Source organism: Eumetopias jubatus, unplaced genomic scaffold, assembly GCF_037043125.1.
Source record: "Eumetopias jubatus isolate StellerSeaLion01/CBP00866 unplaced genomic scaffold, mEumJub1_p1.0 scaffold_2, whole genome shotgun sequence".
Lineage (NCBI taxonomy): Eukaryota > Metazoa > Chordata > Mammalia > Carnivora > Otariidae > Eumetopias > Eumetopias jubatus.
Window position 1 is genome coordinate 139,984,097 of NW_028274808.1, and position 25,728 is coordinate 140,009,824.

General features: G+C 41.2%; 1 protein-coding gene across 1 annotated transcript in view; it reads right to left on the bottom strand.

The window, feature by feature from the left end:
- The window catches only part of FRAS1 (Fraser extracellular matrix complex subunit 1), a 400,353-nt gene that overhangs the window by 235,728 nt on the left and 138,897 nt on the right, over positions 1–25,728 (bottom strand). Inside the window, exons 3-6 of the mRNA XM_028100674.2 lie at positions 17,006–17,113; positions 8,948–9,040; positions 3,704–3,863; positions 657–790 (exon numbers count right to left, since the gene is read on the bottom strand). Coding sequence (XP_027956475.2) covers positions 657–790; positions 3,704–3,863; positions 8,948–9,040; positions 17,006–17,113 — 495 coding nt within the window. The remainder of the gene's footprint in view (positions 1–656; positions 791–3,703; positions 3,864–8,947; positions 9,041–17,005; positions 17,114–25,728) is intronic.

Here is a 25,728-nt window from a genome sequence, read left to right on the forward strand (position 1 = left end):
CTTTCGTGGTTATCTGTCAACTGCCAAGAACATCCATAGAAACCTCTGGAAGAGTAACAAACTATAAAATACCACGTATACCACATTTATTTGCCATTGATTTTCTCTTCCAAATTTGTGTGAAGAGTCTAATGTTTTGAAAATCTGATGAACTTTAAATGAAGAACAATATCCACTATTTTTAAAAGCTCCCCAGAGAAAATCTGAATAATTTGAATCATTATTTTATAAGATTTAAAAAGTGTACATCTGAATGATCATGTTCAAAGACATACATATGTCTTAAAAAGCAAGCCTATACCTATTCACTGAGAAACAACCCCTGATCATATTACAGACTTTTCCAGATGTTTAACTTGACATTTTTGCAACATCTGCAACTGGAGCAGGTGGCTTCTTTGCATGTACCCTCAAGGCTTACTTTCATTACATAACAATTAGCTTAAATGGCTGGTAATTAGACCTATCTGTAGCTTCTAAGGGTAAAAGAAATGTGTCAGGGGTGGTCTCCAAAAGTATAAGGAAAACAAACAGCCTTTGCTTCTGGTTCCTAGTATTTTCGACGCCTGCCTTGACAACCTCAGAAGAGGCTCCAAGTTCCCCAACAGTGAAGTTAATAGTCTCTGAAGGATCCATTTGGAGGCTGTCTTCCTTACCTGGTTACAAAACAGAGGTTGACACTGAGCTGTGAAGCACTGGGCGACCCCATTTCTACACACACATTTGGCACACCGACTCAAAGGCCAGTCTTCCCCATCCTGAAATACACGGCCTTCATAGGAACAAGGTTCTGGAAGGTCAGAAAAACAAGGATTACTTGGGGGACTGCACATCCTGATTCCAGGGCTGACTGCATGGGTGTGTGGCCAGTGCAGTCACACAGGACCCTGTGGTTGGGGGTTAAAATTCTGCAGTGTTCATATGGAGTTTTGTTTGTTTTTTAAAAAAGGAGGGGGATAGAGAAAGAGGGATGGGGAGGGGCAGAGAGGGAGAGAGAGAGAATCCCAAGTAGAGCCCACATCCACCATGGAGCCCGAAAAGGGGCTTGATCTCACAACCCTGAGATCATGACCTGAGTTGAAATCAAGAGTTTGGACGCTTAACTGACTCAGCCACCCAGGTGCCCCCATTATATGGAGCTCTTCCTAACTTTCTGAGTTAGCTCATGCATGGTCCCACATACTACGCCTTCTTGCCTTCCTGAGATGGGTTCTCAGCCACTTGCTCCTGAACCCACACCCAGTTGATATGGAGAACAAAGGCAAAAGAACCGTGGGAAAGTAACAAATTTCTCTTGCAGCCCATTGACAAGTACTGAAGATAGGCAGGGTGACTTCCCTCCAGGAACTCAACTGCTTCAATGTTAATACTTTGCTAGAGGCAAAAGGCAACGTTAGCTTGACATTAGCCCAACGGCCAGGATTCTGTAAGTCTTCTTTAACATATAAAAATCCCTTTGGAAACTTTATCTTTACCTCCCAAGATATGTGTTAGCACTCATCCTCCAAGCATATAGCCCACTGATAACACATCTGAAGGGTCTCATGACTAAGGTATTACTAGACAATAATAAATGACCTTTTCCTAACAGCAGCTAGCCCTTCAAGGTCCCGGAAACCTTGCTTCCAAATTCCTTACAGGCTTAGGCTATCCCGAACCCCCTCCCAGCTGGAAATTCTATAATCAGTCACTCCTCAAGATCCCAGGGCAGCTTTCCTTTCACTCAAGATCCCAGTGCAGGGTCCTTTCCTATGCTTTAATAAAACTACCTTTTTTGCACTGAAGGTGTCTCAAGAATTCTTTCTTGACCATTCACTCCCAGACCCCAACATTTCACATCAGTGTGAATGCTGCCAACCTCCACCCACAGCGGGGACCTGGATGACGGTGCTAGGAGAGTACACGAGCCCTAGGCACCAAGTAGCAGGATGGGGTCTGGGGTGCCTGTGGGATCTCCATCCACCCGTCAAGTATCCCCATATCTGAAGGAGGAGGACATTAAATAGCAAATTAAAAACATGAAAAGTTGAATAAAACCACAGAAGAAAAGAAGAGGCTGCCCCCTACCCACTGCCTTCTAAACAAGGGGCCCTGCATCTTCATTTTGCACCTAGCAAATCATAAAGTTGGCCCTGGCTGATCCTCCAGTCTCTCCAGGCAAAATGCTTCCAATATGTCTCATGGAGGCCAAGGTGAAAGCCTCTGAAAGCGCAAGAAAGGCTCCCACAATCTCAGCCAGCCTACTCGCCACCCCCAAACTCTTGTTCAGGTATTTTTAGTTGTAGGGGTCTTTGGCCCAAAGCAGCTCTCAGTCCTCTTCTGGTGGGTGATACCTGAAAGGCGTGAGGCAAGCATTGTATTTTCATTGTTTCCTATGCATACTTTTTAATCCTTGTAATCTTTCTCCAGAGTAAAGGAATGCCAGGAATGGAATAACTGGGAATCAGAAAGAAATCTGATTAAAAATCTTTTTAAAGGAAAAGGCAGGGGCACCTGGGTGGCTCAATTGGTTAAGCATCCAACTCTTGATTTCGGCTAAGGGCCTGATCTCAGGGTTGTGCAATCAGGACCGATGTCGGTGTCGGGCTCCATGCTGGTTGTGGAGCCTGCTTGAGATTCTCTCTTCTCCCTCTGCCCCTCCCCCTACCTCTCTCCTCCCTCAAAATAATAAAAATAATTTAAAAATAAAACTACTTAATTAAAACAAATAAAAGGAAAAGGCAAAAATAGAGTATAGCTTCCAGGTATTTTTTTTTTAAGATTTTATTAATTAATTAATTTATTTATTTGACAGAGAGACACGGCAAGAGAGGGAACACAAGCAGGGGGAGTGGGGGAGGGAGAAGCAGGCTTCCCACCGAGCAGGGAGCCCGATGCGGGGCTTGATCCCAGGACGCTGGGATCATGACCTGAGCAGAAGGCAGACACTTAACGACTGAGCCACCCAGGTGCCCCAGCTTCCAGGTATTATGAAATAAAAGAAGAATTTTAGTCATTATATGTCAGGAGAGGATGTGATGCAGCAATGATGATAATTTGTATTTATCGTGAAGTATCTACTACTTAGTTATAAAAATGGAAGGGGACATATATCCCTAAAACGTAATAAAATGAGTGCATGGACCAAGCATGGGTTCCAAGGAAGGCCTTGGAAGTGCGCCCCTGGCTTGCTGAATGGGGCCGCAGTTTGTAGGCAATCATAATCTCCATGGTGAACATGCCACCAAGACAAATGAAAGACCTGCTTCCTGCTCTGTGTGTTTCGGAGAAAGATGTTATGTCATTTCAAAGACCAGCCAGCAGAATTAGTGCTAGTGATGCTACACAGAGAAGCGATTTGTTCATTTTGTCTCTGCCAAGAGGCAGGAGGAACTACCTTGGCCTTATGGAATCACATCAAAGGATCTTGTCCCTCCTCCCTTTCCTTCCTGGGAGCTGCAAATGCAGAGGGATTCATCGGGCCCGCACAAAATAAATAAATCAGAGACTTGCAGAATCCCAGATTTGGGACAGAGCTTAAAGATGTGTTCCAACCTCACTCTCCATGACATTGCTTCTGCCAAGTGCAAGGCTCCAACTTGGTTCCCATAAGGAACAGAATTAGGGATCTTCGAGCCGCACTGAGCAAGAAAGAGAAACGTTGGGATGTCAACAGGCATACCTCAGAGGCAAAGAGGGTCTCTTTCTACAAGTTCATACTTACTCCCAGGACCCACACACACTGGGCAGCAGGTGCCTTCAGGGATGAATTCCAGTTCATGCTGTCCACACAACAGCGGTGGGCACGGCTGGGGGCTGCATCGGACTTCCCCATGGGTACAAGAGCACACACTGCACGGGGAGGCGGCCCACTCTGTCCCATGCTGGGGGTTAGGGGAAAAAAAGAAAAAGAAGCTTATTGTCAGAATATAGCTTTCATTTGACCAAACAGAAACAAATCTCTAACACAAATCAAGGACGGTGCTCAGGAGAAATGGAAGAAGGCTCCAGGCTTACACGGTTAAGACCGGGGTCTACAATGTTCCAAGTCAGAGACCAATTAAAAAAACTGAGTTTTCTTTTCTTTTCTTTTTAGTAGCCTTAAGATTTATATTTGGAAATTTCAGAAAAACACAAAAAGAAAATAAAAAGTACCCCAACCCCAATCATTTAAAAAAATGCTATAAAGCCTAAAGTAAAATATACACACATATATGTATTTACTGGATTCTTTTTTTTTTTTTTTTGAAGATTTTATTTATTTATTTGACAGAGAGAGACACAGCGAGAGAGGGAACACAAGCAGGGGCAGTGGGAGAGGGAGAAGCAGGCTTCCCGCCCAGCAGGGAGCCCGATGTGGGGCTCGATCCCAGGACCCTGGGATCATGACCTGAGCCCAAGGCAGACACTTAACGACTGAGCCACCCAGGCGCCCCTAGCAGTTGTTTCTTAAACATTTGCAATCACACCACCTTTCAGACAGAGACCACAAAAATTAATTACAATAACAACCTGTCAATCACCAACATTTTTTTCATCTGTAAAATGAGAGGGCTGTGTCGGTTAATCTCTTTGGCATCTTCAAGCTCTCTAATGATGTGAATCTATTATGTAACTCAAGAGACATAAAATGAGGCAGGAGATTCTCCCTTCAAAATAAGCTTGAAAATTATGGGAATAGCAACAAACACTTGGTAGGGAGTCTCCAATGCTTGATGTCAAAGCCACAGAAGATGATCAGATGGTGATCCAAAGGGCACAGAGTGATGGAGACAAATTGCTCCCACCTCTCTCTTGGGAAAGAAGTCAGTAAGTCCCCAGTGATGCTGCTCTCAGCAGAACAAGGCTAGAGATCAAGGGGTAAGGGGTTTGGCACATGCTGATATATATAATTTTATATATAATAGTAGTAATTATATATATATATATAATATATGTAATTTCCTAGTGTTTTCTATACCCATTTACAAAAGCCTTTTTATAAACTCTGTAGCAGCAAAGAGACCTTCGTAAAGTCAAGGAATAATAGATACACAAAGTAATGCTCCCAGACCTGGTTTTAGCTGTGTCATCTTAACCTCATTAATACCTTTAGAAAAGATGAGATTTTGACATGGGACAAAAGCACATTCTGCAGACAACATCTTAAATATATTCTTCTGCATAGCCAACTAACAAGTCAGCCTGGCTGTTGACATAAGTCCAAAGGAAAGATAAGGTCATAAAGTATTTGCCTGGCTTGCTGATGGAACAATAAAATAATTTTTCTTCATATAACTTGTTCCTGTTATGAAGTTATAGATCCAGAATACTAACTATCTGGGAATGTTCACTGAATATTATAATTACATCCTCTACTTTGAAGAGAACAAGGCTGTGAAATTCAATATTCATTTCTTCCTTCTCACACATAAATTAGTACTCCTTTTAGCCTCCCAGACAGGCAGAGAGAGTTGATCTCTCCCTCTGAGCTCCCTCTATTCAATCGGATGTGGGCACGAGGGCATTACCACTTGCCACTTTCTTTTTCCGGGAATCTTCAAGCACTGTCTTCTCAGACCTGACATTATCTGGTGATGGGATTAAATTAGTAAAGAGGAAAAGAAAGGGGATTTCACAAGCTAATTTGTGGGGCAAAGAACAGGGAAAAGCATTCCAGCACTCTTTTAGGAAAACATATTTCAGGCTTGTCTCCCTGAATGGTTGGCAAGGCTGGGCAGCGATCCAAACACTAATTTGAAGGGATAGCTTTGGGGAGGTCATGGATGAAATAGTCCCCCAAGTGCTGGCTGTAATAAGCCCATGTAAGATTCTCAAATAACCTGGAGTCAGCCAAAAGGCTCAAGTGTTTTCCTCACTCCAGGGAAGATGTCGGGACTTGTCTTGACTTGTCAGAACGCCAGTTGTGTAAAATGTTGTCGACCCTGCAAGCAAAGGCAGTCCTGTGGTGAGGCGAGGCAATTCATTCAAGAGTGGACTCCTCAAGCCGCCCGTGCTGGACTCATCCTTGACTTTCCTTTGCTTCGACCCTGTTCTCTCTGGAGATAGTAGTCTCACTTCAACTAATCCCCCTTCTCCACGCCACACACTCGCTCCATGCTAAAGCCTCTTGGAAAGCCCTCCCTTAGGGGAAAGCTTTCACCTTGATCACCAATCTAAAGTTCTTAAAACACCAGGCTATTTTGTAGCCACAGGGAGAGAATCTCCATGACCTGTCCTATGGTTGGCAAGCCAGAGGCTAAAGACAAGATTCCTGCTGTTCAGTGAGAGAGGAAAAGTGCTCTGGATGGCTTCCCAAGCAAGTCAAAAGGTGCCAAAAAAAAAAAAAAAAAAAAACCATAAAAAAAAAACAAAAAAACAAACCCTCCAACATTCAGGGAAAACCCTAGAGATACAAAAGACAAGGTGAGTTTCACAGCAAACCCAGAAAAGTATTTAAACTATGCAAGAAAACAAGTAAGATTAAGAAGGCTTTGGAAAGAATCTAGGGGAAGTGAAAAAAGTAAGAGAGGAAGGAAGGGCAGGAAGACAAGAAATGCGATCATTTTGACTTTATTAAGACTAAAATTGGGGGCGCCTGGGTGGCTCAGTTGGTTAAGCGACTGCCTTTGGCTCACTCAGGTCATGATCCTGGAGTCCCGGGATCGAGTCCCACATCGGGCTCCCTGCTCAGCAGGGAGTCTGCTTCTCCCTCAGACCCTCTTCCCTCTCGTGCTCTCTCTCTCTCTCTCTCTCTCTCATTCTCTCTCTCTCAAATAAATAAATAAAAATAAAATCTTTAAAAAAAAGACTAAAATTAGATTTTTTGTCTTGACTTAAAAAAAATCATTCTTCTATCTCTATTTGAAGAAGTAGACCACTAGAGAATTTTTCCTTCAAAATACAGTTCCTGAAATTCAGCCTTTTTCTCACTTATATCAAGTACCAGAAATATAACATTTTCTGAGGAGTACATTTTGAAAGTTGCGTATGGGAAACAGACACATAGTTACGTTCTGTTCTTATGTTCAGAGCTTCCCATGTGATGTATTACAGCAGAATAGGTGGGGGGGGGCGGGGGGAAAAAGGAGGGCTTTCCAAACTCTTCCAGAAAAAGCTGGAAGCCAAGCAGATTTCATTTCTTAACTAATCCATCAGCAGACCTGTGGTCCTAGAACCACTCAGCTACATAGGTCATTGGTCAATGGCAACATGCTATTGGAACAAGGACGTAGATAAGTTGGAGAAGGGATTTGCTCACTGTGTGAATTCTCCAGTCACCGATGTTTACTGAGCGCCTACTCTGGGAAACGTTCAGTGCTAGGTGACTGGTTAGGTGGGAGGCAAGGAAGATCACTACAAAGATGCAGAAAATACTGTCAATGTTCTCAAAGCGTCTTAAGCCAAGATAAGAAGGTTGTACATGTGCACAAATAATAACACAAGAGGACAAACGATGAATGTCATTAGAGTGCAAAGATTTATTGAATTTGGATTTTCCATGCCCCTCGTATTCCACTTGCTTGAGATGTCTGATTGTCCCTTGACCTTACTTTGGATCCTGTGTGCTCCTTCATCTGAGAGATGCAGCTTGGTGCTTCTGACTTTAAACCACATCCCTATTCAAGTCCTTATGACCTGGCATTACTTCTGTCACCAATGTGCTCTACAGCACTTCCCATTTCACAGGAGATGCTCTTCGGTGGCATGTGAAGTTTACACCACTCTTCATGACACAGACTGAATTGAGCAGCAAAAGGTGATATGTGGTCTGAAGACATTCCCAACATAGATCCTGCCTGGGTGTCTTTCAGCAACACATTGTGCAGAACTGAAAGAGTGGCTTCCTCAGGTAATTAGGAGACAGTGGCTCAAGGGAGATGATCCTGTCCCACAGGGAAAGTACACTATGCTCACCGGGTTTTAGGGACACACACTGAATAGCAGCCTAGAGTGGGCATATCAAATCCTGCTAACTTGAATGGGCAGAGGCACTAACCTGGGGAGAGTTTTGTATCAGGTGGAAGATGAGGATTAAAGCAGAGAGCCTCTTCCCACCACATTCAACTTCATCTACCGCCTGAGGGTAACACTGAGGTGTAAGCAAAGATGAACTGTATCCATTTTCCATTTTCATAGTTCCTGTTATAAACCTTGCAATGGTACTTTTTAATCAGTACTTAATGTCTTTAAATGAATCCTAAAGGATCTGGAATGATAAAGTATAATCAAGGAACTTTAGGATCGATTTCTAAGACTGTGGTTCTAAATGGGGGTAGATGAGCATGTGGCCTCTTAAGGGAAATTCGGCCATGCCTACAGACATTTCTGGTTGTCAGGACTTAGGGGTGCTACCAGGATCTAGTGGGTAGAGGTCAGGGATGCTCCTAAATATCCTACCATGCATAGGACAGCCCCCACAACAAAGCCTAACATATCAATAGTGCTGAAGTGTAGAAACTCCACCCTAATGGAAAGAGTGCTGAATTAGGAGTAAGAAGGCCAGGGTTGAAGGCCAGGGTTCTAGGCCAGGTTATACCACTTATTAGTAATATGACATTGGGTGAGTACCTTAAGCTCTTTTCAATTCAATGTTTTCATCTTCGATACGGGAGTAGTAATATTTGCTCTATTCACTCAGGGTTGTCTGTAACCATCAAATGAAAAAAAATGTATGTGGTACACACAGATAAGGTGGTTCCTGATTATTCAGCATCAGACTTCTTCAACATCAACATTCTCAAACTACTCTTTATACAGACGCAAATTCAATCTACAAATATTTACGTAGGACCTATGGAATAAGTAAACCTCTTTAAATCTTATTCAAGAAACCCAAATGCCCATGGAAAGTCAAATGAGCTTCAGGTCGTCCACGGCCCAGACAAAGAAAAGAAAACCTCTCTTGCCAACACAAGTTCAGCACTCAGTTTTCCTTTGTCAATGATATACAGGCATAGAATCAACCATAAGGTCAGAAAACACTTACCGCATAGATTTTCTTTTCATGCTGGCAAGATCCAGGAGTCCCCAACACACACTCAGGGCAGCACTGGTTGGCAGCTATCTGAAGCACTTCTCCCTGAGCATTTAAAAACAGCTCAGTATAAAACAGCAGCAGCAAACACACTCACAATGGCTCACCGGACCCCAAGTCATCTCAGAAATTTCATGAGTTTCCTCGGGTGACAACAGACAGGATAAGCCGAATAAACTGACAAAAAAGATTCTCTATGTCAAGACGAGCTTCTCTCAAAGTTAAAATGAACCCCCTTGTGAAAGTAATTTCCTTGAAAATTGTCTACACCTTTTCACATGTAATGAAGTGGGGAATTTTATTCACTAGCATTGCTCCATCTGAGTGCCACACAAGAAAAGAAGTTAGGGTAAGAGAAGGGCTGTATCTTCCCGAAAAGGGTTGTTTCCTTCTCTGAGAAGAGAAGACTTGGGCTCAGGGGGTGGGGGGGATGGGGTGGCCACAGAGCTGGCAGGTCTTCTAGCTATCCTATGGAGAACTGATGCAGCCAGCACGGGGGAGCTCAAGTTCTGATGTTCGCTTTTACTGGACAGAGTAGCAAGGCACACGGGGCAGGGGGTACTGAAGGACAAAGCTAGGAGACGAAACAGCATTGTTGTGGAGGTATCACATGTACTGTGGGGAGCCGGGTAGAATTCCTGGGCTCCAATAAAGATCTACATTGTTTTTCAGGTCTTCCGTAATTCCAATAGTGTTTCCTATCAAGATGTGATACTATCAAGGGAATGGGCTACCACATGATACCCAGTATTTATTGGTAAGTTGTCAGGTTAACCAGCCATCCATTTGTCACTGTGAAGAATCCATCTATCCAAGGGTTATTAAAACTGTGGAGCAAAGAGTATCTGTTTGTCTTTGGGGCCCAGGGATCCTCTGACTCATCTTGCTTCTCCCTTTAGGTATCTCAGCATTTTCACATGTCTTAAAGATGTGACAGAATGGGCAATGAGTGATTTTGACCAAAAATGGTAAGAGGGTCTGCATTAACCAGGGAATCATGGCTTGTCCACAGAATAAAAGTCTACAAAGAATTCATCCAGTAGAATGAAAAAAAAAAAAAAGTGTGTTTGTGTCTATGTATGTGTGTGTATTAATGCTTCTCTGATATTTGGGGCTGCTTCCACTTAAAAAAAAATTGTACCTACAAGGGAATTCTAATTTTATATAACTATATCCATAAAAGTGAGAAATGGGACTAAGATTTTACCACTGTTCATCCACTAAACAGATAAATACAATTTTATCTAGCAACAGTGATCACCAAATTCTTCCAATTTGTTTGATGAAAGACAAAACATACAATATGGGGTTTTATAAAATTCTTCATACTATGCAACATTAATGACTTTTCAGAAAAGTGCCCTCTGAACCCAAGAGGAAACTAGACTTCTTTACAGTAAAATGTAAAAACCACATTAGCCTCATTTGCATTAAGAATTTCACACAGAAAATGAGATCATCCAAGCTGTTTATATTCTAACGTGGAAGCAGGGAGAAAGGGAGAAAGGCAGGTAGAATGGAAGACTTCAAGAAATATTTTATGCCAGGGCGCCTGGGTGGCTCAGTCGGTTAAGCAACTGCCTTCGGCTCCAGTCATGATCTCAGGGTCCTGGGATAGAGTCCCTCATCGGGCAGCAGGAAGCCCGCTTCTCCCTCTCCCACTCCCCTTGCTTGTGTTCCCTCTCTTGCTGTCTCTCTCTGTCAAATAAATAAATAAAATCTTTAAAAAAAATAGAAATATTTTATGCCCCCAAATTACTTTTGTTTTCTATAAAAACTGATTTTCAGATCTGGCCCTCAAAACTCATTTCGTAAATATAATATTCTTTATATGTGAGTGGCAGTGGAAGGGTCCCCAACTTGACTCTAACTATTGAACTTGTGGTAGAACATCAAAGAGGTGATTGGGGCTAAAGGAAGAGCAAAGCATTTTGCATGCGGGAGCTCAGAGAAGGAGAGGCGGAGTTCTTGCTTTCTAACCACGTGACCCTGCATAGCCTGGTGAGCTGTGGGCTACCCGGAACACATAAGCCTAGGCCTATGTGTATGGGGAACAGTGGGAAGTAATCATATGGGCAAGAGATAACAATGAAGATTGCTAAGCTTGCTAGGCAAGATTACTTGCCCAGAATCTAGAAAAACTAACCAAAAATAATTATGATGATCATTTGGTAATTATAGCTAACACTTAACTGGGTACTTAGAATAGCTAGGTACTCTTCTAAGCATATACATGTATGTGTATATACATGCACATATTTGTGTGTATGTATACACGTGTATATATATATATAAATATGTGTGTATATATGTATTATACCTATGCAGCTAATAATACTATTGACCAAATTAAGTTGTGAGATTATATTATGTGTAACTTAATTAGGCAAATACTATTATTAGCTGCATTGAGGTTTGCAGCCGAAACCACACCATGTAATACAGTGTTCCTTTGCATGGCATCGTCCTCTATACATATATATTCCCCATAAAATCCTGTAGAGAGGATTGGTCCTCACAGGGCTGGGTTAAATAATCAAGGTTCTAAATACCTCTGTTCTGTTTTTCTCTGTCTCTATCTCTCTCTCTCTCTTTAACTAGCCCTCTAGCTAGCTATTCTAGATAGAAGTGGATATAGAATCTATTATATGGATAGGATGAATAGATAGATGATAAATGATGATAGATAGAGAGATAGATAGATAGATAGATAGATAGATAGATAGATAGACAGAAATATGTTAGGATTGCCATTGACGATAGGTTATTTCCAGTCAACCCATGAGTAAAACAAATTGTAAAAGGGCTTTTAAACATCTTTAAAAGATGAGAGTAACAAAGTCATTAATTATAATAATAGGGTACAATGGTGATTCATTAACCTGTGCCAAAAATTAATGTAAGTATACCACAGCAGATCTGAGTAACAGCACATGCTACTGAGAAACCCAAAGGAAAATTTAAAGGCAACATTAGAGTAGGAGTTACATTGGGTCATGAGCCAGGGACTAAGGTTTTGTCATGGCTGAGTCACTTACTAGCTCTGCGTTTCTGAGCAAGTGACTAAAAGTCTGTTTCTTTGTTTATAAAATTTGAAACTCTGACTAAGTGAATTCCAAAGGCCTCTAGTAGTTCTAACATTCTATGATCTGTTTCATTACTTAAAATAAAGAACCCAAGTGTTCTGTGATCCACTTACAGATCTTGGAGTTGGAAGTTTCTTATGGTTGGATCATCTGGTACAACCCTCTCATTTTACCCCTAAGGAGCCTTAGAGTTCACAGGCTACGATTATGGCATTCTTATTACTATCATTCACCAATTTGCTGATCACTCCTTCATAGTCACTCACTAAAGATTTGGCCCCTGGGTCTCAGTTTCTTTTTTACACTATGTCTAGACATAATTCTAGACAACTTCAATGTCCATGAAAGTGACATTCTATCCTTGTACATTCTTAACCACCTCAATTCATACAATCTTCCTCTCCACTTGAGTTCCGCATGGTCATGGTCAACCCTGGGACCTACCTATACTCCAAATTATTCTATACCAGAAATCTTCAGTTCTCTGAATCTGAAACTTCTGACCTTTAGTTCTCTCTCATCCTCCCTCCTCCTCATATCACATCCTTCAGAAAGCTCCTTGAACACTTTTTTCCCTTGTAGTCATTCAGCCAGCTGGTTTCATTTTCCTATTCATGTTAGCCTTAATGCTCAATACTTCCTGTATATCTATTCTTTTTTGCCATTAATACGGCAAAATGCCAATCCTGGATCTATTCCACAATTTGTCTCTTCTTCCCTTATACTTGGCTAGGAAACATTGCTTAGAAAACCATTCCATCATGCAGCTTGGTACCCTCACAAGTTCCTGATCTCCCGCTTCCATGGGTCCTTAACACCATTCACAAATGCTTTACCTTAACCTTGGTCAGTCCCTTTCTCCCCTCAGTGACCGCTCCTAACATTCACTCTCTTTCAGTTCCCAACCGAACCTCAAAGTCTTCACAAAGTAAGATTAGATCTCTTTAGATATGAACTACTTCAGTATCCTGTCCCTTTTCTTACTTACAAATTTAACTGTATCTGTATCTATCCATGGCTCTTTCTTTCCACTTTTAGAAAAAGAGGTTGTCCTCCCCACCCCAAGCTCTGGATCTCACATGCTCTGTTCCCTAAAAACCACTCCTTCTAATTTATTCATTCTGTCTCTGTCTGTCCTCCCTACTCCACCTCCCATATCCTCATTCTCTCTCTCTTCTAGGTCATCCTCCTTTTCCTCCTAGCATGATCATGTTTCTTTTATGCTAATATAAAAAAAAAAAAACCTCCCTTCTCTCGTTTAGTCATTCTGCAAATACTGACTAAGCGTCATACACTGTGCTGTTTGATGGGCTGCAATAGTGAAGAAGACAAGGTTTTTGCTCTCAAGAAGCTAAGAGTCTGGAGGAGGAAGCAGACAAATAAATAGGCATTTGCAGTCTGGTCAAGGGCTATAATAAGAGTAAGCACAAAGCACCACGGCAACACATGGGAGGGTTCAGTGGTTGGGGACAGGAGGTTCAAAGAAACTTTACAGATGTACTGATGTCTGCCTAATGCCCCATTTCTCTCCTATTTTCAGCAAAGCTCCCTGAAAGAGTAGCCTTTACTTGGCTTCCTGTCCCCCACTCCCATTCATTCCTCAAACCTCCACAATACAGATTCCTCTCCCACCACTCCACTGACACCAACTTCAGGGTGGCCTGTGATCAACACTGTTGATACAAACTCCTTCTGGAAACTCTCTACTTTCCTGGCTACCATAATACCTCTCTCTTCTCTGACCACTTCTTACCTCTTACCTCTCTGAGCATGTCTCTTCAATTTTCCTAAGTTCCCTCTCTTATGTTCACCTCCTTGTAAATGACTGTGTTCCCCAAATTGCATCCTTGATCTTATACTCTTTCTTCACAAAAGCTCTTTAGATGAGCTCATTAATTCTAAAGGTTTATGCTACTGACTATATGTTAATAATACTCATATAATATTTCCAACCTTGTGTTCTCTTCTGAGCTTTAGATTCATATATTGGCTGCCTTTTCGACATGCCCACCTGGCTCCTCCATGGACACTTCACATGTAATGTTCCCTAAAGTGTAATCATCATGTTCTTCCCATATGGAATGCTTTTCCTCATTATCCTATATTTCCAATATCCGTTGGTGGCTCAGATAACCAACAAGTCATCAAACCATAAACTTGGGAATCATCTTTCCTTTTCCTTCCCCTCACCCTCCTAACTTCATGTGTTTCTGCTGATTTATCCCCTAAGTGTTCTTTAGCCTGCCCTTTCCTCTTGAGCCCTATGCTACTGGTGCTCTGATTTAGGTGCTCATCCCCACATCTGGATTATTCTCACGACCTCTAAATTGATCCCTGCATTTCTAATATTATGCATTATCTTAGAAAAACCAAAGAGATCTTTCTAAAAGAAAAGCTGACCATATCCTGAAATCTTCATTAGTGTTCTATCATCTTCAAAATAAAATCCCAAACCCCACAGTACGGCATAGTACAAGGCTTTCCATACCTTGAACTTACCAACTGTCTAGCCTTATCTCTCATTCATTCATTCAACTGGTCAAAAAAAAATTTACTGAGTGCCTACCTATGCTCAGGTGCTATTGTAGGTGCTGAGGATATACAGTGAATAAAAGAGACAGTAAACAAGAAATATCAGTAAAATATATAGTATGTCTGATATTCGTGTCAAGAAGAAAAATAAAGCATGGAGGAGGGATAGAAAATGGTGGTGGGGTAGGGATTTACAATTTTAAATAGAATGGTGTTTGGGCAAGATTTAAAGGAAGTAAAGGATCAAGCCACATATATTATCTGTATCTGGAGAAAAAACAATTTCAGTGGGAAAAGCAGGGTGCAAAGGCCATAATGGAAGAAATGTGTCCGGCATCTCCAGGGAACACCAAGCAGACTTGGTGTCTGAAGCAGAATGAGCAAGGGAAAGAACAGTAGATTAATTATAGGGGGTAAAATAGTACTTTAAGAGGACATTGTGAGCAATTACTCTGAGTGAGAAGCCATTGGAAGCCATTGGAGGGGTTTAAGGAGAGAACAAACATGATTGGACTTAAATTTTTATAGGATCACCCTGACCGCTATATCAAGATTACAATGAAAAAAGCAAGTACAGAAACAGTAAAACAAGTTAAAAGGCTACAGTAAGAATATAGACAAAAAATGATAATAGGTGTGACCAGACTTAAAAGCAGGGAGATTGCATTTGGGACTTATGGTTTTATGAAGTAAGAGCTGAGTGTTTGCTAATGCACTGGACGTGGGGTGTGGGAGAGAGTTGGGGGTCAAGGAGGATGCTAAGCGTTCTGGCCTGAGCAACTGGGAGAAAGGAGTTGCCATTTACTGAGATGAGAAAAAGTAGAAAAACAAATGAGGAAGGGACAGTGTCATGTTTGGTATAGAACAAGGGTCAGAAACTCACTTTCTGTAAAGGGCCAGATAATAAATATTTTAGCCTTTGGAGGCCACATTTGGTCTACATCACAATTATGCAACTTTGTCCTTGTAGTATAAAAGCAGCCACAGACAACACATAAACAAATGAGTATGCCTGTGTTTCAATAAACTTTATTTATGGACACTAAAGTTTAATTTCATATAATTTTTATATCATGAAATATTGTTCTGTTTGTCTTTTTCTAACCCTTTAAAAACATAAAACTATTCTTTGTTCATAGGTCATTCTTTGTTAGATCTAGTCTGCTGACCTCTGGTGTAGAACACATTTAGTTTTCAGCAACACAGTCGATATCTTTCTAACACTTGATGCAAGGCTTCTTATTCTTACATGATACCACAGTTATTCACGTGAAGTGGAGGAGGGTATGTCTTCACGGCCCTTATATGAGCAACTCAGATTCTGACATGAATTACTCAGCAAGCTAAGTAGAGATCTTTGAGGATTATTTGCTCCGTAAATTAGGAAGCCCCACAATATACAACAAAATATTATTAAATTTACCAACATTGGATGTACACACAGCTTCTCAGAAATATACCCATGAAGAAATGGAGGGCTACACTGAAAGGTATACAGAACCTTCTTCACTCCAATGTTAAAAACAAACAGAAACTTATTAGCACTAGATGGCATAAAGCCTCAAGATTGTTATGGCGGGAGGGAGAAAACTAGAAAAATAAACTGTGCTTGTGAAATTGACAGAATGCTTTTTAAAGAAAATAATTTCGTCTTCTCCAGAAAGTTTCAAATGTTCAAATTTGAAGCTTAAGCTGTTTTTTTTTTTTTTTAAATAGATTCGCTTTAAAAAGAAAAGAGTCAGCAACTGGAAAAAATATTCTAACAGAATTAGATGTATAGTCAGAAAAAAACTGAAAATTTTCAACAAAGGGGAAAGGAAGAAATATCCCTCATATACTTGGTCCACCAGGAGCTTTCTGGAGTCAAAGCCTCTCCCATGTTCTGAGGGAGCTCAATGGCAGGGCAATAATACAGTCAGTGGCAGAACAAATGACGGTTTTAGAAAATTATCTTCAAGAAGTCAACGCTGATTTTCAATCCATTCAATGGCTTGTAAATATCGTGGTGCATATCAGTCTCTTTAGCATCTGTCAGCCCTGGAGAAACCTCTGGGCAGTAGTTTATTAACTGCATAATCGTGTGTAAATTGCTTGAAATCTCCAGGCTTCACTTCCTCATCTGTAAAGTAGGGAGCAAGATACCTACCCCACATAATATTAAGTGGGGTAACATTTGTAAACCTTTAACTGAGCACCCGGTCCAGAGTAAATTCTCAATAAACAGAAATAAAGATATTCTTAAATGTGATATGTTAAAATTCTCTCCTGCATTTCATAAGGCTTCCAATGAGAGACTGGGATAAATGTCAGAACCAGCTGACTGAAAAGATGCAAAAACCCTAAACTGCTCTGACTTTACCAGGACATTTAGGATATAATTAGGATGCTATACCTTCTCAAAGGCACACTGAGGGTTTCTGCAAACAGCGGGTTTGCAGATAACGATGTTGCCATGGCAACGGCAGTTCTGGCATGAATCAGGCTTCCAAGTTGTGGCATCCTGCAAGGAAGCATAAGCTCTGAGTTAAAAACTGATCAGTCAAGGTAGGAGCCCAGAGAAGCAGCACCATCAACAGCCCCACAGTCTGAACAATTAAAAGGCAAAGGAAAGTCACAGGCACACACAGTGCTTGCTGGGCACTGATTAAATCCCGAGAGGCAATAAAAGCTGTATAATCCATTTCACCACAGTCAGCCCACGTAGCCAAAAACAAGGGCACACAGCAGAGAGCTGTCGATACCCAGAGTAAAAACCATTGATTGGCCTGAAACCTCAGGAGGACAAGCTGCTGCCTGACTTGAAGTTTCTCTTTGCTGTTAAGTAACAGATACCATTGGAGCATGTTTAAAGGAAACTGACACATGCACTAGCAGTAACCAGCATCCTAAAAGCAGCATTTACCACTAGTTAATATCAGCACCTTAGACTTCACTTTCTAGCTCTTGCATACTGCCTACTGTAATACTCATAGAAACCAGGACTTGAGTAAGTATTTCAATATTTTTAAGGCAGATCAACCAACTTATTGAGTGGCTGCGATCTGTCCAGCTGTATGTTAAACATATTGGGGTACAAATGAAGCATGCACATGAGCACTATCCTTCAGACTCTCACACATTATTATGGATCATGAACATGAGGGCCTTTGACTTGAACTGGGATGAACTGGAACTTCCCCACAAAAAAGCAGAAACCAAGTGTGACAGTTAATATTGTCAACTTGGCTAGGCTATGGGGCCTGGCTGTTTGGTCAAACACCAGTCTATACATTGCCGTGCAGATAGTCTGTAGATGTAATTAACATTTACAATCAGTTGATTAAAGTAAAGGAGATTACACTGGACGACATGATGAGCCTCAGCCAATCAGTTGAAGGTCTTTAAAGCAAAAATTGAGGTTTCTTGGAGAGAAAGGACTTCAGCCTCAAGACTATTACATTCTGCCTGAATTCCCAGACTACCAGCCGGCCCTACAAATTTCAAAATTTCAGACTTGCAAGTGCAACGTTAACTTTTGCCTGAATTTCCAGCCTGCTGGCCTGCCTTACAGATTTTGGACTTGCCAGTCCCCACAATTGCATGAGCCAATCCCTTAAAATAAACCTCTTTATATATACATACACACACACACACACACACACACACACACATATACATATATATAAAGATACCCATATGTCTCCTTTTGGTTCTGTTTCTCTGGAAACCATGTCTGACATACCAACACTAGTACAAACTTCCATGGATGTACACAACATTCCCAAGCACAAATGAAGTCATTCTTTCAGACTGAGAAATGTTAAATGTATAACCTCTTAGGGAAGGTGCTTCAAACCCAAAGTCACTTGAGAAACACAAAATATATCTAAGGTGAGATTACATTCCCAGTGGTTAATTCACATAAACTCTGAGTCAAAGCAAATGAGTACTAGGAATACCTCTGAATTTCCTTTTCTTTCTCTTTTCTTTCTTTCTTTCTTTCTCTTTCTTTCTTTTATTGTTATAGCACATTCCTCTGAAATTGGCAATAGTGTGTGTTACCAACTGCAGTCTCCTCTTAAGTGAAAGAGCGATGACAAGTAGGTGAAGAAAAACAAATTTCATTCCCAAGCACGGGGTAATATATGTTCCCCGCTGATTTCAAGAACACAATATCAGTTTCAGGATACAGATTAAATAAAAATGACAACTTCATGAAGCCAGCAGCTACCATTTATTGATTATTATCTTCGGCTGACTTACGCGTGACTCTTGGAGCAGTAAGCACCGATAGGGGAGGCATTTGTGGTACTAGAGGAGGGTGGCCTAGTTGGCTTTCCTGAACTCTGCCATCCTTCTAGAGGGCTGGGCCCAGCAGAGAGGGAAGTAACTGCACATCAATTCTCTGCAAGGCACTTACATGCACAACAACTCTACGGAGCTGCACTAATTATGACTATTCCCATTTTACAGATGAAGAGACAAGATGCAGGAGGTTGAGCCATCTGCTCAAGTTCACAAAGCCTCTAAGAGACCTGAATAGTCAGGCTCTGGAGCCAGGCTGCCCGGGCTTGAATCCTGGTGTCACCATTCAGAATGGTGAGTCCCTTATCAAGTTAAGGTATCTGTGCCCTGGATTTCTCACCTGTAAAGTAGGGATGATAAAGTACTTAACTCATAGGCTTGTTGAAAGGATCAAATGAGATGATGTGTTTAAAGAGAGCTGAACGGTGCCTGGAACTTACTAAGAGCTAATTAAGCATAATTTATTTTCAATCCAAATGCTTTCTAAGATGTCACAGTCATTTAGCAAGCACCTCCTAAACATTTCCTTTTCTCAGAATGAAAACATTTCCATAAGTACTTGACTTTCTCATCTTTCCACTCCAGCCTACACATATAAAACAGAGTGGAATTACTACTTCATTAGGACCCTAGCACTGAAAGGATTCAGGACGTTGCAGCAGAAGGTAAGAATGAATCCACAGACTGCATTTGCAAGACACCTTAGGTAATTGGAAGCTCTGTCTCACTGAGCTGACATAACCAGGCCTCCATGTCTCCCTTTCACTTGGACACAGGATGGCCATACCAACTTCACACACTCACTATGGCTCTCAGCACAGTCACTCTCTCCAGGTGTGGCATTCTTACACCAGGGGTCAACTTCTCTGCATATCAATTTTTGTCTCAGTGACCCCAGACCCCAAAACAGTCCATGATACTTGTTAGGAGCTCTCAGTCACTGAACTTGGCTTACTGAACTCTAAACAGGATCTTCTAAAAACACGGAATCGTATTTTATTTTCACTCATAGCAGCATAATTTTTCTTTATGTTAATTCAAAGTTAGGTTTATCTGGGCCCAAGAGGCCCTCCTGAATTTGTTTACATATTTGTCTTCCACCAGACTATGACTCTTTAAAGAAGGAGGTCTCATTTTATTCCTCTCTGTGTATCCCCTTCATCGAGCATGATTCCTGAGTGTTGGCTGAATTAATGAACAACCCTGAGAACTTGCTAACCCTCAAGAAAATATCCATCCAATGAGGAATTCTTAATCTCAGGAAACAAACTGAGCGTTGCAGGAGTGGTGGGGGGTGGGAGGGATGGGGTGGCTGGGTGATAGACACTGGGGAGGGTATGTGCTATGGTGAGCGCTGTGAATTGTGCAAGACTGTTGAATCACAGACCTGTACTTCTGAAACATATAATGCAATATATGTTAAGAAAAAAAAAAAGAAGATAGTAGGAAGGGAAAAATGAAGGGGGGGAATTCAGAGGGGGAGACGAACCATGAGAGATTATGACTCTGAGAAACAAACTGAGGGTTCTGGGGGGGGAGGGGGGAATGGGTTAGCCTGGTGATGGGTATTAAAGAGGGCACATACTGAATGGAGCACTGGGTGTTATACACAAACAATGAATCATGGAACACGACATCAAAAACTAATGATGTAATGTATGGTGATCAACATAATAAAAGAAAAAAAAAGAAAATATCCATCCAGGCAAAATGAGATATCCCAGTTAGGAGGCAAGATCTTGATAAAAACAATGTCTAAGTGACAGCACTACAAAATCTCCATAATGTTGAAGGTTATTACTTCCCCGGAATCAAACTGTGTTTGAAAAAAAATTCTTCTTCAACTGGCCATCGGGCTTGTCAAATCTTCCTTATACCGATGTCCTTATAGAGTAAGTAATTTATGGCTAATTTTAAATAAAATGAGCCCTTTACCAAGGCCTGGATAGATGGCCATATATTTTTTCAGGTCTAAAACTTTACGAATCAATTTCTATGATTCCATAAAATTGCTTTATGAAGGTGGGGCTACTAGAGTTCCTCACTGGCTAAGACTTTGGATAAAGCCATAAAGTCCAAAGAAATAACACTGTAAAGTAAGTTTTACAGATCTTCCATGTTACTATTGCAATTCCATTGCTTTACAATCCTCTCTTCCAATCTAATACACTTTGCAAAAGAAAGTCTTAAAATAGTTTTTCCCTAGAATATAGATTAAAGGATTGGATTATGACAAACCTAAAAAGCAATCAAAATATGATCGGTTAATATAGCTTTTAATATTTTTGATAATATGTGAATCAAATGTTCTTGCAGGTAATATAGTACCTCCATCTCCAAATATCTTAAAGTAATAGCCAAGTAATTCAAGGAAAAAAACCTTATTTCACTTGGTTAAGTATTTATTGAACATTTGATTAGTGCTAAAAATAAACAATGATTATATCCCGCACTCAAATTTCCAGGGGGGAATTATTTACCGTGTTCTATAAGAGCAGTATCAACTGTCGACATAAATTTTCTTCAATTTGAATGGTATAATAGCCCTACTTCAATTATTGATTCCTCTTATTTTAAATTCTCTTGGTTTCTTACAACAAAAATGAGAGAAAAGAAATAAAGCTCACCCAAAACTGTGCTTCCAAGTTACAAAATAACATGTAGACTATAATGCCATTTTTATAATAAAAACATACTTATGGACGTGGAACCAAAGTATGGAATTACATAAACCAATAAGTGAAAGATGGTCATTCCTGGGTACGGACTGTCGGTAATTTTTTTGTTTTTTTCCTTTATCCTTATCCACAGTTCATATTTTTTTCAGTAACAAAAATGTAACTTCATAATTTCTTGTGGCGTATAAAAATTTTCTAGAAAAGCTGGACCAGTATAATCGGCATGTGTATTTACTCATTTGCTCAATGAAACATATTTCTTTGAGTGAAGTGCTTTCACAAAAATCTCATCTTCTCAAAGCCATCTTTAGGGGACCCAGGGCTGAGGTACGGAGCTGATGCGAACCGGCCAGGTAAGGAGATGTAGGCGAGGGCCCGGGGCTTCCCGGGTGTGGCAACAGCCGTGGGCGGCTCGGCCATCAGGCCCCTGTGCACTCGTATCCTGGAAGACAGCACAACACTCTCCCTTTTTGAGTTTGTTTTCCTAATTCTGATGGATCTTCTTGGCATCAAGAATTACTGATTCTTCTGTCCTTCTCCTCAGCTTTGGTTGGCCCCAAGCCTCCTTGAGTCAAATGGGAGGACCCAGCTGAAGATTGTGTGATCACAGATCAGTTTGGGGATCAGTTTGGGGCTGACAAATGAGAGCTGTTGGAAGCACCTTCAAGAAGAGAGTGCTAGAAGTCTCTCTAAGCACCACATGGGGAACATGACTTGTAACTTAGAGCAAGCCAGGCTCCAAAGTGGGGGCCCAGAACGCAGATGGGCTTCAGGATAGGACTGTCATAGCTTGACGGCATCTGGTCATGCTTCTCTACTGCTTAAAAAGTCCAAGTGGCAACTTATTTCTCTCTCTAACTTCATTTTCTACCCTGTCTCACAAACCTTTTTTACCTGGCTCTAGCTATACTGGTTTTTTTTGCTGTTCCTGGAACTACCAAGTAGGTTCCCAGCTCAGGGCCTGAAAATGTGCCATTCCCTCTGTTTGGGGCACTCTTCCCCCAAACATCACCAAGGCTTATTCTTTCATTTCATTCAAGTGGCTGTTCAAACACCACCTCTTCAGACAGTATTTTGCATCTATCTATTCCTTTACATGGCTTTCTTCCTAGGAGTCACCACTTAACATTATATTATACTGTTGTTTACGAATGGCCTTTCTCTTTCCCACTAGAACATAGCCCTATAAGAGCAGGAATTTTGTTTGTTTTGTTCACTGCTGTGTCCCTAATGTCTAGAATTTGCACGTACTAGGTGAAACTTATGTGACCTTTAAAAAATAGAGCTACCATATGACCCAGCAATTGCACTACTGGGTATTTACCCCAAAGATACAAACGTAGGGATCCGAAGGGGTACATGCACTCCGATGTTTATAGCAGCAATGTCCACAATAGCCAAACAATGGAAAGAGCCAAGATGTCCATTGACAGATGAATGGATAAAGAAGATGTGGTGTGTGTGTGTGTACACACACACACACACACACACACACACACACACACACACACACACAATGGAATATTATGCAGCCATCAAAAGGAATGAAATCTTGCCATTTGCAACGATGTGGATGGAACTGGAGGGTATTATGCTGAGCCAAAAAAGTCAATCAGAAAAAGACATGTATCATATGATCTCACTGATATGAGGAATTCTTAATCTCAGGAAACAAACTGAGGGTTGCTGGAGTGGTGGGGGCGGGAGGGATGGGGTGGCTGGCTGATAGACATTGGGGAGGGCATGTGAATTGTAGGGTAGGCTGTGAATTGTGTAAGACTGTTGAATCACCTGTACCTCTGAAACAAATAATACATTATGTGTTAAAAAAAGAAGAAGAAGAAGAAGATAGCAGGAAGGGAAAAATGAAGGGGGGGAATCAGAAGGGGCGACAAACCATGAGAGACTATGGACTCTGAGAAACAAACTGAGGGTTCTAGAGGGGAGGGGGGTGGGAGGATGGGTTAGCCTGGTGATGGGTATTAAAGAGGGCACGTATTGAATGGAGCACTGGGTGTTATACACGAACAATGAATCATGGAACACGACATCAAAAACTAATGATGTAACGTATGGTGATCAACATAATAAAATTAAAAAAATAATAATAAAATAAAAGAATAAAAAATATATAAGGTACAAGAACAACAACAACAACAAAATGCTGTGTCCCTTTTCCTGCTGACCATAGGTAAACAGAATCTGGGCTTTGGAGTTACACTAGCATGGGGGAAGTGGAGTTAAATCAAACTACCTACCAAATATATAACAGTGAGCCATTTATCTAAACTTCTTGAGTTATTCCTAAACCTTCATGCACCGAGTAAGATTTTTAAAAATTAATTGTGTTCCCTACTTGTCCTTCAAAGCAAGAAAGGGCCACAATATTCAACTGGGTCTCATATCTTCATTTCTGGAGGTTTATTTTTCTGACAAGTCTGGTTTTCAGAAAAAGATCATCTACAACAAAGGGTTCTTTGACTCAGCTCCAGTTCAGGCACGGAAATAATGTTCTTGTTTGTCAAGGAACCATAAAGAAACAAATCAATAACTTTCATAAGGTTATTTTAGAGTTCAATTCTTTTCCCCACGTGCCCTTCCTCAGACAGCTTAGATAAACAATACCTTTTTCATTCAGTCTCCTTGTAAAGTTCATGTAAAGCTCCTCATCTGGCCCCAAATAAACAAGAGCAGAGGATATTTATTGTTAAGAAAAGATAGGAGTCCTTATATTTACATTAAATTCTCTCCTTTCAGGAGGGGCAGATACAAGTTAATGCCAAATAAGAGAGAAAATGGCAAACCACTTCCTGTTTGAGACCAATTTCAAAAGCTTGCTCCATATAAGGCCCCCTCATGGAGTTTCTTGTTTTCCACACCAAAGACCTAAGTAGTTGGCCATTTCAGCATCCTGGAGTGACTAGCCTGTACCTGATCTCCCCCTCCTGCTGTCTTAAAATGATAAACCCGAAGGCACCAGCTATTAGACTATCAGCTTGGGTACAGAAACAACAGCATGAATCACAGATGAAAAGATAGCTGCTACATAGAACTGAAAATGTCTTTGTTCAGCCGGCTGACAAGAGACGCTGAAAGCATGGCAAGTTAACATCGAGTTCTTGTACCTGTGTCTCCTTAGGATGGTGTGGTAGCACAGTGGGGGCAGGGAAGGAAAGGGACCAAGCTCTTGCCACATGCCAGTACTTCTGCAGGTCCCCCATATACGTGCCAGCCCACTACTCCTCCCAGCACCTTGGGGACAAAGCTTTATTTTATAAATGCATTCATGAAAGCATTTATTTTATAAATGAAGGAATAAGGTATGGAAAGACTAAAGGAATAAGATGTGGAAGACTGAAGGAATTGTCTAGAGCACATCTAGTAATGAGAAGATCTGAATTCAAACCCATCCTTTTCTTCCATGCCACACTATTGTCATATGATATCAATAACAATGAATGCCTTCTATTGTACAGCAGTCTTACTAGGTCAAATCACGTTCCACTCTCTCACTTTACAGGCCAGGATGAGGCACATGAGGGCAGTACTGCAAATTTCAGAGGAAAGGATTGTGAGGTTAAGTGACTTACCTGCCTAAAATGTTCCCCATGCCTGCAAAGCACACTCCTACCTCCTCCACTTTTGAGGGGGGAGGGGCAGAGAGAGGGAAAATTTTAAGCAGGCTCCATGCCCAGCATGGAGCCCAACACTGGGCTCAATCTCACGACCCTGAGATCATGACCTAAGCCAAAATCAAGAGTTGGACACTTTAACCGACTGAGCCACCAGGCACCCTATACATGCTTACCCCTTTAGTCTAATTTCCACATGTCCTCCAGGTCTCAGTTGAAATACCACTTCCTCAGGGAGGACCTCTCTACCTCCTTGACTAAGTCAGTATTTCCCTGCCTCATATTCCCAAAGCCCCTCCACTTCCACAATATCAGACTTCTTCGCGCGAGTTTTATTTTTCACAAGAAAGAAAAAGGAGAAAAATGGCACCTTCTGGATTCCAGACTCTTAGGCACATTCAGATCTTTTATATTTCTTCCTAAAATATTCTGAGATAGGTATCATCACCTCTCCTTTACAGATGAGGAAACCAAGGTTCACAGAGGTTAGGTAATATTACCAAAGCTTATAAGTGGTAGTA